General features: G+C 30.5%; 1 protein-coding gene across 2 annotated transcripts; it reads left to right on the top strand.

Moving 5' to 3' along the window:
• The first annotated feature begins 4,363 nt into the window (after window positions 1–4,363).
• Window positions 4,364–10,433, top strand: LOC106328499 (probable pectinesterase/pectinesterase inhibitor 32). 2 transcript variants are annotated; one of them, XM_013766951.1, is made up of 4 exons: window positions 4,364–4,821; window positions 8,762–9,328; window positions 9,435–10,100; window positions 10,284–10,433. In XM_013766951.1, the coding sequence occupies exons 1-4, from the start codon at window positions 4,506–4,508 to the stop codon at window positions 10,334–10,336; spliced, it is 1,602 nt and encodes a 533-aa protein (XP_013622405.1). In that variant the 5' UTR covers window positions 4,364–4,505; the 3' UTR covers window positions 10,337–10,433. The 2 variants fall into 2 exon arrangements, with proteins under 2 accessions (XP_013622405.1, XP_013622406.1); XM_013766952.1 differs by having other exon boundaries at window positions 9,435–10,166; window positions 10,284–10,363.
• Window positions 10,434–15,306: the final 4,873 nt, after the last annotated feature.

Genomic DNA, 15,306 nt, shown 5'->3' with positions numbered 1-15,306 from the left:
GGGGGGGGCAATGAGAGTAGGACATTTGTTCTTTGCGTGTCCCTACACTTTTACTATCTGGTCGACACTGGGGGCCAAGCTACTTGGTGTAATTGTCAATCCGTATTGGACTGTAACCATCTTGTCTTTGCTCGACTTTATTCGCTTGGTTTGGATACAGTTCTTAAGAGGATGATGTTTCATACTACTCTTTACATGTTGTGAAGGGAGGGAAATTCTCGTAGACATCAGGGGGCTTGTTTGGGTTCAAAGACATTGATCAGTAGGATTGACAAATCGATACACAACAGAATTGTCTAGCATAACTACCGCCGAGATCACAAGTTGGAAGGATTGCTACGTCGCTGGTTCAAAGTATTCACAGGTTGATTGGCCGAGAATGATGCTGAAAACAATTTAAACTTCTTTTAGGAAATGCCTTAGTTACATCATCTTCATTTTTGTTACTAGAGCTTCACTTCTTTGCAAATGCCCATTATTTTTTGATTAATCAACCTAAAATTTAGTCCAAAGAAAAAAACATATTTTTGTTGTTTTGAGTATTATTCAGAATTTTAAATATTTAATTTTGAATATTTGTATATATTTTTAAGTATTTCGGACAATTTCAAAATAGATATTAAATCTGAAAATAATAAATATATTAAGCGTATAAATCTAATCCGGATATATTTGTGTATCCGAAATATTTTGTTATGGGTCGGATTCGATTTCAATTCTCTAGATACCAAAGTTTTGAACCTATTTGGATATTTAACTAATTTGGGTTCGGGTTCAGTAATATTTTTTTCTAATCGTATTCTTCAAATTTTCTTTAGCATATAATGCAAAAAAAAAAGTTCGGTAATAAATATTAGTATATCTCGAATAATTTAATGAACCATCAATATTAATGTGATTGCAGACGCGAAAATAGTTTGAGAGGACACGTGTAGATGAGATCACGTCCGAAGATTGCCGCCAAGATTATTTGGATCACATCACATGTTCTTCATTTTAGTTCACTATAATCACAATTATATTTTAAATGCACCGACTTGAGTAAAATGGTGGGTCCCACTTGTCTTTTTTCTTAACGCCAACCGATTTGGTCCATGCTTCAGCTCTAGAGAGCTCGAGTCTAATTTATCTCTTTTTTTGTTTTTGCTAAAATCTGAGTCTAATTTATCGTAACTGTTTTTTTTTTCTTTTTTGACAAACCCTATCGGCTATCTAGTTGATTAAGCAATTTTAACGATATTGAATGCACAAGTTGGAAAATGTACCATTTTAGCCTAATCATATTTAAATATCTTTTTACTAATGCTATAAGATAAATCGATGGTTTATTATGAATTTATGATCCACCATGTTAATTAACTAAACCGAAACCCAGGCTCATCCCAACCAAACAACGATAAGTTTGTTTTCATTGGGATCGAACTGAAGGCCAACACGCTAAACTCTTAAAAACTATCACCAAACTACGTGCTAATAGTTAGAATTTAGATTCACTGTGTTATATATATTGTGTGTTGAAAGTTAGAATTTAGTTTTAGAGGTGATAATGTGACGTGACGAATTTTGAATTTCTTTTTAGTATTGAGCATGACTCAGATTTGCGAGTATATTTTTATACAATGCATATCGAAAATCAAAATATTTTTTTTATAAAGAATATCAAATCCAAATCTAATAAACTAGAGTGCCATAATTGGAATATCTAAATAAATGAGATGTAAGAAAATATAGTATTTGGATGCAAAATTTCCATCTCAAATTCATCATCTCAAATTCAAAAGATTAAATATCTTTAATACGGATAGAAAAGAAACTTCCTAAAATACCCTAAATATATATTTTTAACCAAAAGAATACACACAAAAAAATCAAAACAAGTTTTAGTAAAAGGTAAATGACGACTATACATTTCCACTATAGATATATAAATATAAATAACATTTTAATAAATAAAAAGAACAATTTATTTTTAAAAAGAGTTGGAAAAAAATTATTCAATTCAAATTTTTTCTTATAATTTTAGTTTGAAATCCTTAAAATATTATTTGAAAATATTTTAAATTTTTTAGTTAAAATTTAAATTATAATTATTTTTAAAATCCTAAATCTCACCCTCAACCCTCATCCTCAAATCTAAACCTTAAATCTAAACTATTTTTTTTTACAGTTTTGATGAAACATATTTTGGTCATTTTAATTTTTTTTTTTGTGTTCCCAAATAAAACTTTTGTGCTCCCAAATAAAACTTTTGTGCTATTTTTGTGATAACAAAAAATTTGTAATTATCTTACTGTATTTGTCCAAATATAAATTTACAAAATCAAGTTTTTCGTCCAGATGACATGTCAAGTTTTCTTGTCAAAACTCTACATAATCAATTTTTCTTATCAAAATAACAAATCAAGTTTTTTTGTCAAACTAGAAAAATCAGATTTTCATGCCAAAATAAGAAAATCAGATGTACTAGCCATATAGCAAAATCTAGTTTTTTTGCCAAAATTTATAAAATCATATTTTCAAAGTTAAATTACAAATCTTGTTTTCCATCAAAACTATAAATTACATTTTAAGCTAAAATCACAAAATCAGGTTTTTCCTATGAAACCAACAAAATCAGGTTTTCAATAAAAAACATCAAAACTAGTTTTCTTGCAAAATGGTAAAAATGAGTTTTTCTGCGATAATAGTAAAATTGAGTTTTTCGTCAAAGATAAATCATGTTTTCGTAACAAAGGTAAAATCATTTCCCTACCAAAATCACAAAACTGAGTTTTCCCACCAAAATAGTAAAATCTATTTTTTCTGCAAAAATCTTAAAATTGAGTTTTTCACAAAATCACAAATTTAAATTTTTCCTGTTAAAACCATAAAAATTCAATTTTCTCGTCAAAACCTCAAAATTGAAATTTCTTCCAAAAAGAAATTGATATTTACGTTGAAAATGGAATATTTAAAATTGGAACAAATTTAATTTTAAATATATTAATTTTAATACTATATAATTTCTTATTAATAATATAAATATCGTCGTTATTAGTTTTTTTCCTTTCAAATGACTATATTATTACTCACAATTGAGGTGGTCTGGGTAACCAAACCGGAACAGAACACCCAATGTAGTACATGTCCCTATGAAAAGATCTTTCTATCTTAACTTATAAATCAGACGATACATTTTCGGTAAGAGGAAAAAAAAAATCGAGAACTTCGTGAATCTATACGTCAGCTTCATCAGCTCATTTAGCTCAGTTGGAAAGTTAGGTCATGCTCTAGTATCTTGAATCATCGAGACTATATCCTCACAATCGATGCCAAAAGCTTGACACGTCGATAGCTGTAGCATGCATTCCATTGTCTATGAGAGGGCCTCGAGCTCCAAGTGAAGAGGTGAGATTCTTCGCCTTTGGTTTCTTGCTCTCAATAACTGAGTGGTATCCTCTAGAGTTTATCCATGTCCATCCATAACCACTGAAGATTTTGTCATGTGCATGATCCATCTTTCGTACATCTCTCAGAGATTGTTGTTTGTTCAGGATGTTGTATTCCTGCTGGTTCTTCCGGTTTACGGTTACGTTCAAACCAAGCAAGCCATTCTGACTAAGTGTGTAGGACAGTTTCCTATGGATCCCTGTATATCCCTCTAAATAATTTATCATTTTTCGCTTTCCAAATGTATCATATAATCCAACGATATGGGTCTTTATCTAGCTCTGGATCCTTAATATCATTTTTTTGCCAGAATAGATAGTCCGTATTTGTGTATTGGTTTGCTTTGGTGAACATCAATGGTGGAGTTGGGGTTGATGCTAAGACCCATACATGTAGAGCTGGTGGACATTTCGAAGATGGCATAGTTGACGTTTTCATCTTCTACTCTACATTGATGACAACGATTGTCGCATTGCATATGAAGATGTGTTCGTTTACTTGTCACTGCTAGCTGTCATAAAATATGTGATTTTTGGTGGAACTTTTATCTTTCAAAAAAAAGTTTGGAGTTTGGTGATACTAGACTCTATATGTGTCACCATCTCCTCTCTGTTGAGCAAGTTCATTGTTTAGATACCACTTTTTATTAGTTTGGTGATACCTAGATTTAACTGTGTAGATACCATTTTTTATTAGTTTTTTTAACTACTAATACTAGAATGCCATATAAAATAAATAAAAATGAATAACTTAATATTTAAATGTTATATCTAAATAAAAATATTAAATATAAAATGAATAATATATTGATTTAATATCTTGATATTGTATTTAGATACTCCATCTAATCTAGATGCTGTATGAAGTACAAAAACAAACTTGACCTTAATTATTACTGGTGGTATAAATGCAAGGTAGGTCGTGGTCTCCTTTCTTGCCTAACCAAGTACCCTCTCTTTCTCCTTATTTCTTTCATAAATAAAATCATACATCACTCACCTCTATTCCTCAATCTTTGAAATATATTTTAGAGCGTGAGAAACACAATTTGTTTCATCTTTGCGATTTCACCAGAGATGATAAAGTTAGGAGGACTGGTTTCATCGACCTTTTTCCTCTTACTGACCCTCCCTCTGTGTTCTACCCAAAATGATGTTTTTTCTTCTACAGGGTATGTTCAAATTGAGTGCTTGAGAGTACCGCCGTTGGAATTTTCCGGAGCGGCAAAAACCGCCGTCGACTTAGTCAGGAAAGCCGGAGCTTTAGTGTCGAAATTCGACAATAAATTTGGGAACTCACGAATGGGCCATGCCATTCTTGATTGCCTTGATCTTCTTGATTCTGCCTCTGAAGAGCTTTCTTGGATCATATCTGCCTCTCAAAACCCCAACGGTATCAAACTCTTACACCTTTTCTTTTTCTTCTCCATTTTTCCATGCAAAATCGTTTTTTAAATAGTCGTCTCTAAAGTAATCGAAACCACTAACTGAGTTTGAGGTTATACAATGTAAGCATGATTACCAACTTTAATTATAAACAAGGTTAAAAACTTACCAAATAAACTACAGTTCAAAATCACTCATGTGCCATAGCAACCAGTTTTATGATTTTTAGCTAAAACTGCTGGAATCTTTCGGAGAGAGTTACTTTTCATTGGTTGTTTTATCACCAACCAGATTACCTCAAGTTTAAATAATAGAATGGATCGTTCGATGGTAAAAAACATAAAAATAAAAATAAACTACGGTTCACGCAAATCGTATATATATAACTTTTGCAACCGAATTATTACTTAAACGTGCAACCGAATTATTACTTATATCATATTAGTAGAACCCTATTAAATTCTAGTGCGATTATGTACACTTTGGACAGCAATTGACAAAATAAAAAGAAAAAAACATCGGAACGCAAAGCATGATCTGATGGAAAAACGATAATTACCAAACATTATTTTAGTAAACTTCATTATTTTATTTCTTCACTTGCCTTTTAACAAAAACTTTATTATTTACTTTAATCTTACCTTTTTTTTGTTATTGAATCTTTCTCTGAATCTGCGAAAATATAGAAAATAGTAACCGACGGCAAAGAACATTATAGAAGTCTATTGTATCGAGCATCACTTAACACGTCGACATATTTTTCTTTACGTTTTCTTGCGAAATTCTTTTACAAAAAAAACTAAATATGATAATTTAAAACTTTTCGTCTGCTGAATCGGATTCTCAAACCTTTTTCAAAAAGAAAAAGTGAGTTGGTATATTATATCGTCGGTGATAAATCTTCGACGTGGGAATAGAATATTTTGTTCACAACTTTTGCATTTTAAGCAAAAATAAAATAAAAATTTGCATCTGTGTGGATCTTGTATGTCATATGAATGTTGCAACCTCTGTAATTAATTAGAGTGTCGTTGTTTAAATATACTCCTTGCGTTCTGAAAAATTATATGTTTTAGAAAAAAAAAATTAAAATTTTAAATGCAGTAATTTATAGTAAATTATTGTAAACACGTCGTATTGGTCCAGGTCAGGGATCGATTCCACTTTAGTACGAAATTATTAGCACTACATGTGGCCACGCAGAAATGAGTTCATGCTTACGTCCCATTTTAATATCCGGGAGAGGATACATCCGTGGATTGCACCTCTCATCCGGAAATTAGGTCTGTGTCTTTAATAGACCCGGGTTTAACCTTTTTAAGTTCAAAAAAAATTAATAGTAAATTGTAAACTTCAAAAAATATAATTATATTTATTTACATTATATCGATTAAAGTTATAGAAAATAGTTAGTCACAAAAAAATGTATTGGTATCAAAATTTTATATGTTTTAGTGTAAAAATTTCAAAACATATATCTAATTGAAAAAGGAGTAGTTTATAAGCGCAATGATAATTTGTCCAACACAAAATAGGTCTACCGAAAAACAGATCAAAATTAACCAAAAGTAAAATTTAAATAGATCTCTAAAGTTATATGGATGCAATGTTACCAGCTTGATTTGCATAATTTTCATGAGTTTGTTTATATCGATGATAAAAAAAATGTCTAAAGTAAGATTCTTTTTAGTTTTCATCACATATCGACTATAAATCAGCATCATGATTGAATTTCAATTGTTTCGCGTTAGTTTCTCTTTCTTTTCTATTTCTTTATTTTTTTATCAGTTTTATGTTTTATATGCCCAAAACATTAATTCTCTTTTTCTATTATCTATTTCTTCGACTTTGGTTCAGCCGGTTAAGGGCATCTCCAACCCAACACTATTTTTTTTTAAAAATGTAGTAAAAATAAATATAGAGTAAAAAATATTCCAATTATATTTAATTTCCACTCTATAATGGAATTTATTCTATAAATGAAGTAATCTATTTTTTATTTGTTCATTACTCTATTATGAAGTGGAAAATAGAGTAGTGTTAAATTATTTACTCCATACCTAATTTTATTTTATTTTAAAAGAAAAAATGGAGTTTTCGTTAGAGATGCTCTTAAATAGATTCTCTGTTATAAGTCTAACTAGATCTCGATCCGCGCAACAGCGCGGATTTTTGTTTTCATTTGTTTTTATATAAAAATTTTGTTTTCAATTCTAAATTGGTATATATTATAATATATATGTGTCTATCAATTTTTAACACATAATAAGTTTACGGTATATTTTTTCATTGAATAGATTGTTTCAAACTTTCACATGTATTTGCATATTCTTCCATATATATATATATATACTAGGTGTCTTCCTGCACCATGTGCAGTAAAAAAATTTAAAATATTTTTTAACAGATAAATATAAATTATATTTTAAAATAAAATTTTATTAATATTGTAAATTTTATTTTTCATATCAATATTTTAATATAAATTTGATTTAACTAAACATAAAATTATATTTAAGAATATGCATGTATATATTTGAAATTATAATCTTAGATAGATTTTTCTATCTATTTATTTTAACTAAATATATTAAATAAATTTGTAAAAGTTTCATAATTACCAAAAATTAAAATAAAACAATATTTATAAAATTTGTAGATATATAAGAAAATAATTATTTTATGATTAATTTTTATAATTTTCTAAACAAATTGTATACATTTTTGAAAATTTTAGTAATAAAATTGTATAATTTAAAAATATATAATTAAATTATATTTCGAAATTTATAATGCCATATTTGAATATATTTATTTTAATGATGATTTATGAGTTATTTTCATATTCTAAAAAAATTTCTAAAAATATAAATTGACATTAAATGTAACATATGAGTTATTACCATATTTTAAAAATTTTACCAAAAATATAAATTAACATTAAATGTAATTGTCCATGTCATATTAAGATATAAGACATGTCATCAATTTCAGTAGCCACGTCATATTTGTTTTGTGAAATTGATTGTAGAAAGGACGTGCGGCAAAATTACTTCGCAAATATAGTCTAGGGGATATATATATATATATATATTCGGATTATTATTTCATTATTAAAATCGTAACTATATATATAAAGATTAGTAAAATATTATTTTATTGTCATATTCAAAGATATTGTAACATTTCACAAATTTAGAAATTTTTTAAAAAATTAAATTTTTCGCTTCATAGATTTATATTATCGAGTAACTAATTAAACATTTAGTTTTTGTTTAATTTTTAAAATAAACTATATAGTTTAAAAAAAAAAATTCATTGGTTTAAGGTAGTAAAGATTAATCATTGTTAGATAATATGATTTTTGTTATCTAAATTTTTTTTTATAATTTTAAAAGTTAACATCGACAAATATTTTAATATTAACATTAAATTATATCTATTTAATTTATAAATCCAATGGATCATCTATTGTTTAAATCTAATTATTGATAGCCCAATAAAAATTTCTGGTATGCCCAAAATTTAAATGATAAGATTAAAGATTAAATGAAACATGACTTTTTAGGAATAAGTTCATTAGGTCCATTTTAAAAAAAATCACACATGAATCAAGGTTGTGACTTCTGTTTTAATATATAAGATAGCTAGACACAAAACAATCTCTTATGCATTCATACGTTGATTTTATTTTGTTTTCTTTATTTTGTTTATCGGACAAAGGAACTAGACGTTACCGAAAAACAAACAACTTAGTCTGTACGAACCAAAGTTCAACTAGTGAAACGGCTAAATCATTCTCATAGGTTGCTTTAATGCTTTCTTTTGTCGGATGTAGTGTGTACACAAAGGAATCGGGCGTTCTTAAGGAAACAATATATTATTTTGTACGAACCATAATTCTAGTGAATGTATATCCAATACTTACATTTGACTGTCACTGGCAGGTAAAGACAATAGTACAGGAGACGTGGCTTCGGATCTAAGGTCGTGGATAAGCGCCGCCCTTTCTAACCAGGACACCTGTCTAGACGGCTTCGAGGGCACTAATGGAATTGTCAAAAAAGTTGTGGCCGGTGGTCTAAGCCAGGTCGGTAAAACCATCCAAAATCTACTAACAATGGTCCACTTTTCCTCCAAACCAAAATCTAAGCCCAATAGAGCCCACAAGACAACCACCGCTCATAGTGGCTTCAGTAAGTTTCCCACTTGGGTTAGACCCGGTGATCGGAAGTTGCTACAGATTGATGGCTTATCAACGGCGGCCGATGTAGTTGTAGCAGCAGATGGGACAGGGAACTTTACGACAATAAGCGAAGCAGTGCTGGCCGCACCGGACTACAGTACAAAAAGATATGTGATACATGTGAAAAGAGGTATATATGTCGAGAATGTAGAGATTAAGAAGAAGAAATGGAACATTATGATGGTCGGGGACGGCATTGATGCCACCGTGATCACGGGTAACAGAAGTTTCATTGACGGTTGGACTACGTTCCGTTCTGCTACTTTTGGTGGGTGACCTACTAAACCTTTTTATTCAACTTACTATTCTATTTTTGTTAACATTTTCTTTATTACTAATAAATACTTCCATTTGGTAATAAAAACATTTGGCAGCTGTTAGCGGAAGAGGATTTCTCGCACGGGACATAACGTTTCAAAACACTGCAGGACCAGAAAAACATCAAGCGGTTGCAATCCGGTCAGACTCAGATCTCGGAGTTTTTTTTCGATGTGCGATGAGAGGTTATCAAGACACTCTCTACGCCCACACAATGCGTCAATTTTTTAGAGAATGCATTATAACGGGCACTGTAGATTTCATCTTTGGCGACGCTACAGCTGTATTTCAAGACTGCCAAATCAAAGCAAAACAAGGCCTACCAAACCAGAAGAACAGCATCACGGCTCAAGGACGTAAGGATCCTAACCAGCCAACCGGATTCATGATCCAATTTAGTAACATAACGGCTGATACAGACCTACTTCCAAACTTAAATACCACTGCTACTTACCTGGGTCGGCCATGGAAACTATATTCTAGAACAGTGTTCATGCAAAACTACATGAGTGATGTGCTCAAGCCCGAAGGATGGCTCGAATGGAACGGCAATTTTGCGCTGGAGACGTTGTACTATGCCGAATATATGAACAACGGACCGGGGGCTAGCATTGACCTTCGTGTTAAGTGGCCAGGGTACCATCTGTTGAATACTTCGGCAGAAGCTATTAACTTTACGGTGGCACAGTTCATACAAGGAAACTTATGGTTGCCTGCAACTGGTATCAAATACACTGCTGGTCTAGCTTCGTAAATTAATCAAGTTGGATATAATCTTTCACATAGAGGTTTTTTGTGTCTTTTTTTTTCCATTTTATTTATACCGTTTCAGTAAAAGTTGAACTACATGTTCTGTGAATCTAATATATATTTAAAGAGTAATGTTTATTTTTTCGCACTCGTAGGTTTTATTGAACATAAGAGTAACACGACTGATTACAAAGATGCGGCGAGCTAAGCTAAACTCCCACACACTTGAGCCAAAGAAAGAGAAACATTCCTTGGAGATATAAGCCGACAGAATCAAAAGATTCTCAGTAACCAAACACCGATCAAATATTTTACTTAAATCTAGAAGCTAATAAATAAAAGGGTCATAGCCACTTTTTTTGTGGCTATAGGCCAAATTTCGTAGCTATATGAATTTTTGCTCCGAAAATACTTCGAAGACAAAACCATAGCTATACATCGTAGCAAAAAAAAAAGCGTTACAAAAATCGAAGCAAAAAGTTACGATGAAGTTGTAGCAAATAATCCACGTTTTGCCACGAAATATTTCGTAGCTATTTTTGTGCCAAAATAAACCATAACTAAAACCGTGGGTTTCTAAAAAAAATATCAAAAAATAAATCAATTTCTTTTTAAACATTAAATTAATAATTTTTGTAAAAAATAAAATAAAATACTAAAACAAGAATTGATTTACAAATTAAATCGATTTACACTTTCAAATTAAAATCGGTTTAAAAAACTAAACCAATAAGGCTAAACAAAAAAAAACTACCAAATAACCTTAGTTCTAGCAACTCAACCAGATAGTCACTCCCTTATCAAGAGGACTAACCTCAATCAACAATATTAATTAACTGAGCAAGCATTTAGTTAAATCTAACATGCAATCAATTTAATCAAACCATTACCTAGATAGTTCAACCTCCTGCTCCGAATTTTTAAAGATAACCGGAACCTACATTCAACCATATCAATAAACAAGAATAGAAAACACAATGCATCTTGCTCTAGTCAGAGTCAGGTTATTATTCAGTCTTAATTCCATTTCATGTTAGCTTAGCCCTAAACTAAGTCTGGTTTCATAAATAACCCTAAGGACTCTATTATGCAGCAACATGAGCATTCTACTTTATATGCAATTCGATCTAACCTAAGTTCCAAGTGGAACTCAAATATAACCCTTTCCTAAATTCCAAATGGAATACACACAAAACCAACTCACAGTGTTCTATGTCGATAAACAGCTAGTTGATCGGAGAGGGTTTGGCCAAAACCCAATGTCGACATTTTGACTGGACTGGACTGGATTGATCTCGACTTGGATAGAACCTCGAATTCATCATATAGAAACTGACTGGCATGGATGGACTGATATGGACAGAGATTCCGCGTTACAATCATAAAGAATTATCGGCTTGACAGAATTGGACTTCTCGGTAGAATATCGGTCTTCAGAAATGAGTACACTCTAAAATGCCTTCTTTCTTTCTCTCTCTCTCTCTCTCTCTCTAGGCCACGTTTTTGAAGTGGCTTTGGTGTGGAATAGGATGTCTGAAACTTAAGGGAGGCTTTGGTATTTATAGATTGTTGGCCAGTGAGGAGAGGCCACACAGTCGACTGTGTGTCAGCCCATGCGCGGCTACACCTCGTGCTCCACATGGCTGGATGCATGGCTTAGATCACATGCAAGGTGACAGCACGTCCTCCCACATGTTGGTCTGCATGCTTCAGTTGCATGTGCGGCAACACCTCATGCTCTGACATGTCAAGCAGCATGTACTGCTTCCATGCACGGTGACACCTCCTACTTCTAGACAGTTGACAACACGTTCTGATCCAATGCATCGAGCTACCTCGTGCTTCTCGATTAATTTGCACGATTTCGATCCTTTTCGGCATATTTTCGATCCTACCGATCTCCTCGTACTTCAAAAATTCCCGATCGCCCGTGAATCGAACCGTAGATACTCGACCAAATTCTGTTTCTCTCAGAATCATGTCTAATTTTCGGTGATCAAATTTTAACATTCCTCCTAATACTTTGATTCCCGGAAGTTTTGCTCCGAATTCCTACTTGTTGATCTCGACCATTTTTTATCCCTTCGGGAGGGTTACTACAAGGAGAGAGAGGCAAAAGAGGAGAGGAAGAGAAGAAAGATATGAAGACATTGTAGTGCCATAGAGAAGAAGAAGAAGAACAGAAAATGTGCATAAGGAGAGATGGTTAGGACTTGGGATAATGAATCTGTTTCATATCTGAAAGGAAAAGAAAAGAAAAATTAAAGGAATAATGATCTGTGACCATTGATTTAATTTACAAATGGTTGAGATGATGATCCTTGACATCACATTTTAACAAATGCGAGCAAAGTTAGAAAATAAGATAAGTTAAAGAGATTTTATATTTTATTATAATTAAATAAATTGTGTGGTTTTGAATAAGGCAGCACATTAATATGTTAACCCAAAAAATGCTTTAGCCATCTCCATATTTAATAAAGCTTGGAATATAATGTTTAAAATTTAGTTTTATATTTTAGATTTAGTTAAAAATAAAATATAATGGTTAATAGTTATTTTCATGATTAGGGTTTATAGTTTGGGAAATAGAGTTTGAACTAAGATAGAGTTTGGAATTTAAATTTAAAATTTGGGTTCATAATAAACGTTAACCCTAAATGGTAAGATTAAACTATGTTACTATACATGTATGATTCAATGATTTATAATGGTTAGAGTGTATGGTTAGAGTGTTTGAAGTTTAGATTTAAGTTTTGGAATTAAATTTTGAGTTTAAGTTTAAGATTTATTGTTTAACTTTGAAAATATTAGATTTAGTGTTTGGACTTATGATATGGGGTATAAGGCTTATATATAGAGTTTAGGGTTTGGAATATAGTGTTTGAGTTTAGACTTAAAATTTGAGATAAGATTTTAAAAACAATTAAATTTGAGTTTAGGTTTAAGATTTTGATGTTATAGTATGAAGAGATTAGAGTTTAAGGTTTATTTTTAGATTTTATGGGTTAAAACATCTTTAGGGTGTAAGGTTCCAAATAACCATGGATTTTTCATGGTAAAATCATAGCTATTTAATAACAGCCACAAAAACTTTCGTGGCAAAATCATAGCAAAAAGATATTTTGTGGATTAGCCACGAAAAATTTGTGACAAAATCATAAAAAAAAGAGATATTTTTTAAGTTAGCCACAACTTTTGCTATATTTTTCTTTCTATCAATTTTGCCATGAAATATTCGTGGCAAAACAGTAGTTTTTTTCGCTATGTTGTACACACGAAAAGCCACATTTTCTTATTTCGTAGCTTTTTAAAATTTGTCACAAAAATTTCGTAGCTATTTTGTGGCTATAGCCAACATTTATACTAGTGAGAGTCCATACAAAACCAGATTGAACATCAATAAACAAGACATCCTGGAAAGGGAAAACATCAAGAAAGGATGGAGTTGAAAGAGAAAATCATCAGAAGCTGAATTATGTATCAATGGAAATAAAGCTGATTTTCTTCTTTTGAAATGCAGAAGTAATATGGAACAACCTAGGTCTATGTGATATATAGTGTATATTTTCACTGAAATTGTGTATGTGATATTTTAAGGGAAATATTTTGAAATTGTTTGTATTTAGGGAGTTATATATTTTTCAAAAGCTGTATTTCTTGTTTCGATTTGTTTCATTTTAAGAGTTATGCATTAAGGGAACAAAATCTGATTTTCTTCTTTTGAAATGCAGAAGTAGTATAGAACAAACCTATGTTTATGTGATATATAGTGTAATTTTTTCACTGAAATTATGAAACACCAAAATGCTTATATCAAAACTCCTTAAATATCATGAGATATATATATTGCTGATCAAATATATTTTATTTGTTTCATCTCTAAAAAGACATATAATACATCAAGAACCCGAAGTTTATGCGATAACCACGACAAATTTTTGTATATCACAATCAGCATGTTCTATAGTCGTCTCGGTGGAAACCATCAACACCAAGAGGGGTCATTATGAGTGGTTGGTTAGTCATGTCATTCAGCCTCATTAATGCCTATCGCAGCTTTTTGCAACTCATCAACCATGTCTTGAGGACATACATCCGTAAGTTTGTAGTAGCATAGTTTAATGATATACTTATTTATACTACTACTTTTCCAAATATTTAATGCATCTTGAAAAGGTTACGGAAATATTGTACTACCTTAAGAAATTTACATTTATACTGATAAACTAGTGTTTTTAGGCTTTGTTGTAAGTTTACAATGTTTAAAATTTGATGAAGAGAAGATCAAAGCCATCTAAGAATGTCCAACATCAACAACCATTGGTCATGTATAGAGCTTTCCACTACAAGAAAACAGCGGCATACTGAGGGAAAAAATCGTCGGTATGTCGTCGGAATAACGCTATTCCGACGACATACCGACGAAAAAAATCCTCGGAAATAACTCCTCGGAAATTCATCTTTCCTCGGAAATCCCTCGGAAATTTCTGACGGAATTCCGAGGACCACAAATTCGTCGGAAATTCCTCGGAATATTCCGAGGAAGATGTCGTCGGAATATTCCGAGGGATAAACTTCCTCGGAATATTTCCAAAGTTAAAAAAAAAAAATTATAAATTTATTTTTTTTAATTGAAATTCGAAAATATAAAATTAAAATTGAAATAGAAAACATATTTAAAATACAAAAAATAATAAAATAGTTTTTATAAATAAAAAAAATGATTTATAAATACAAAATTAGTTTTAATAAATATAAATATTTTTATAAATGTGAAATCATCTTTTTATAAATACAAATTCATAAATACAAAAAATAATAAAATAGTGTTTATTAATCAAAAAATGTTTTATAAATACAAAATTAGTTTTATAAATATAAATATTTTTATAGATATGAAATCATCTTTTTATAAATACAAAATAGTTTTTATAAATACAAAAAATAATAAAATAGTGTTTATAAATCAAAAAAATATTTTATAAATACAAAATTAATTTTAAAATATGAAATCATCTTTTATAAATCCAAAAATTGAATTTATATACAAAGAACGGTTTGCATATTTAAAAATAGTTTTTATAAATACAAAAATAAAAAAATAGTGTTTATAAATCAAAAAAATGTTTTATAAATACAAAATTAGTTTTAATAAATATAAATATTTTTATAAAT

Source organism: Brassica oleracea, chromosome C3 (genome assembly GCF_000695525.1).
Source record: "Brassica oleracea var. oleracea cultivar TO1000 chromosome C3, BOL, whole genome shotgun sequence".
NCBI lineage: Eukaryota > Viridiplantae > Streptophyta > Magnoliopsida > Brassicales > Brassicaceae > Brassica > Brassica oleracea.
This window is presented reverse-complemented; position numbering and strand designations above follow the sequence as displayed.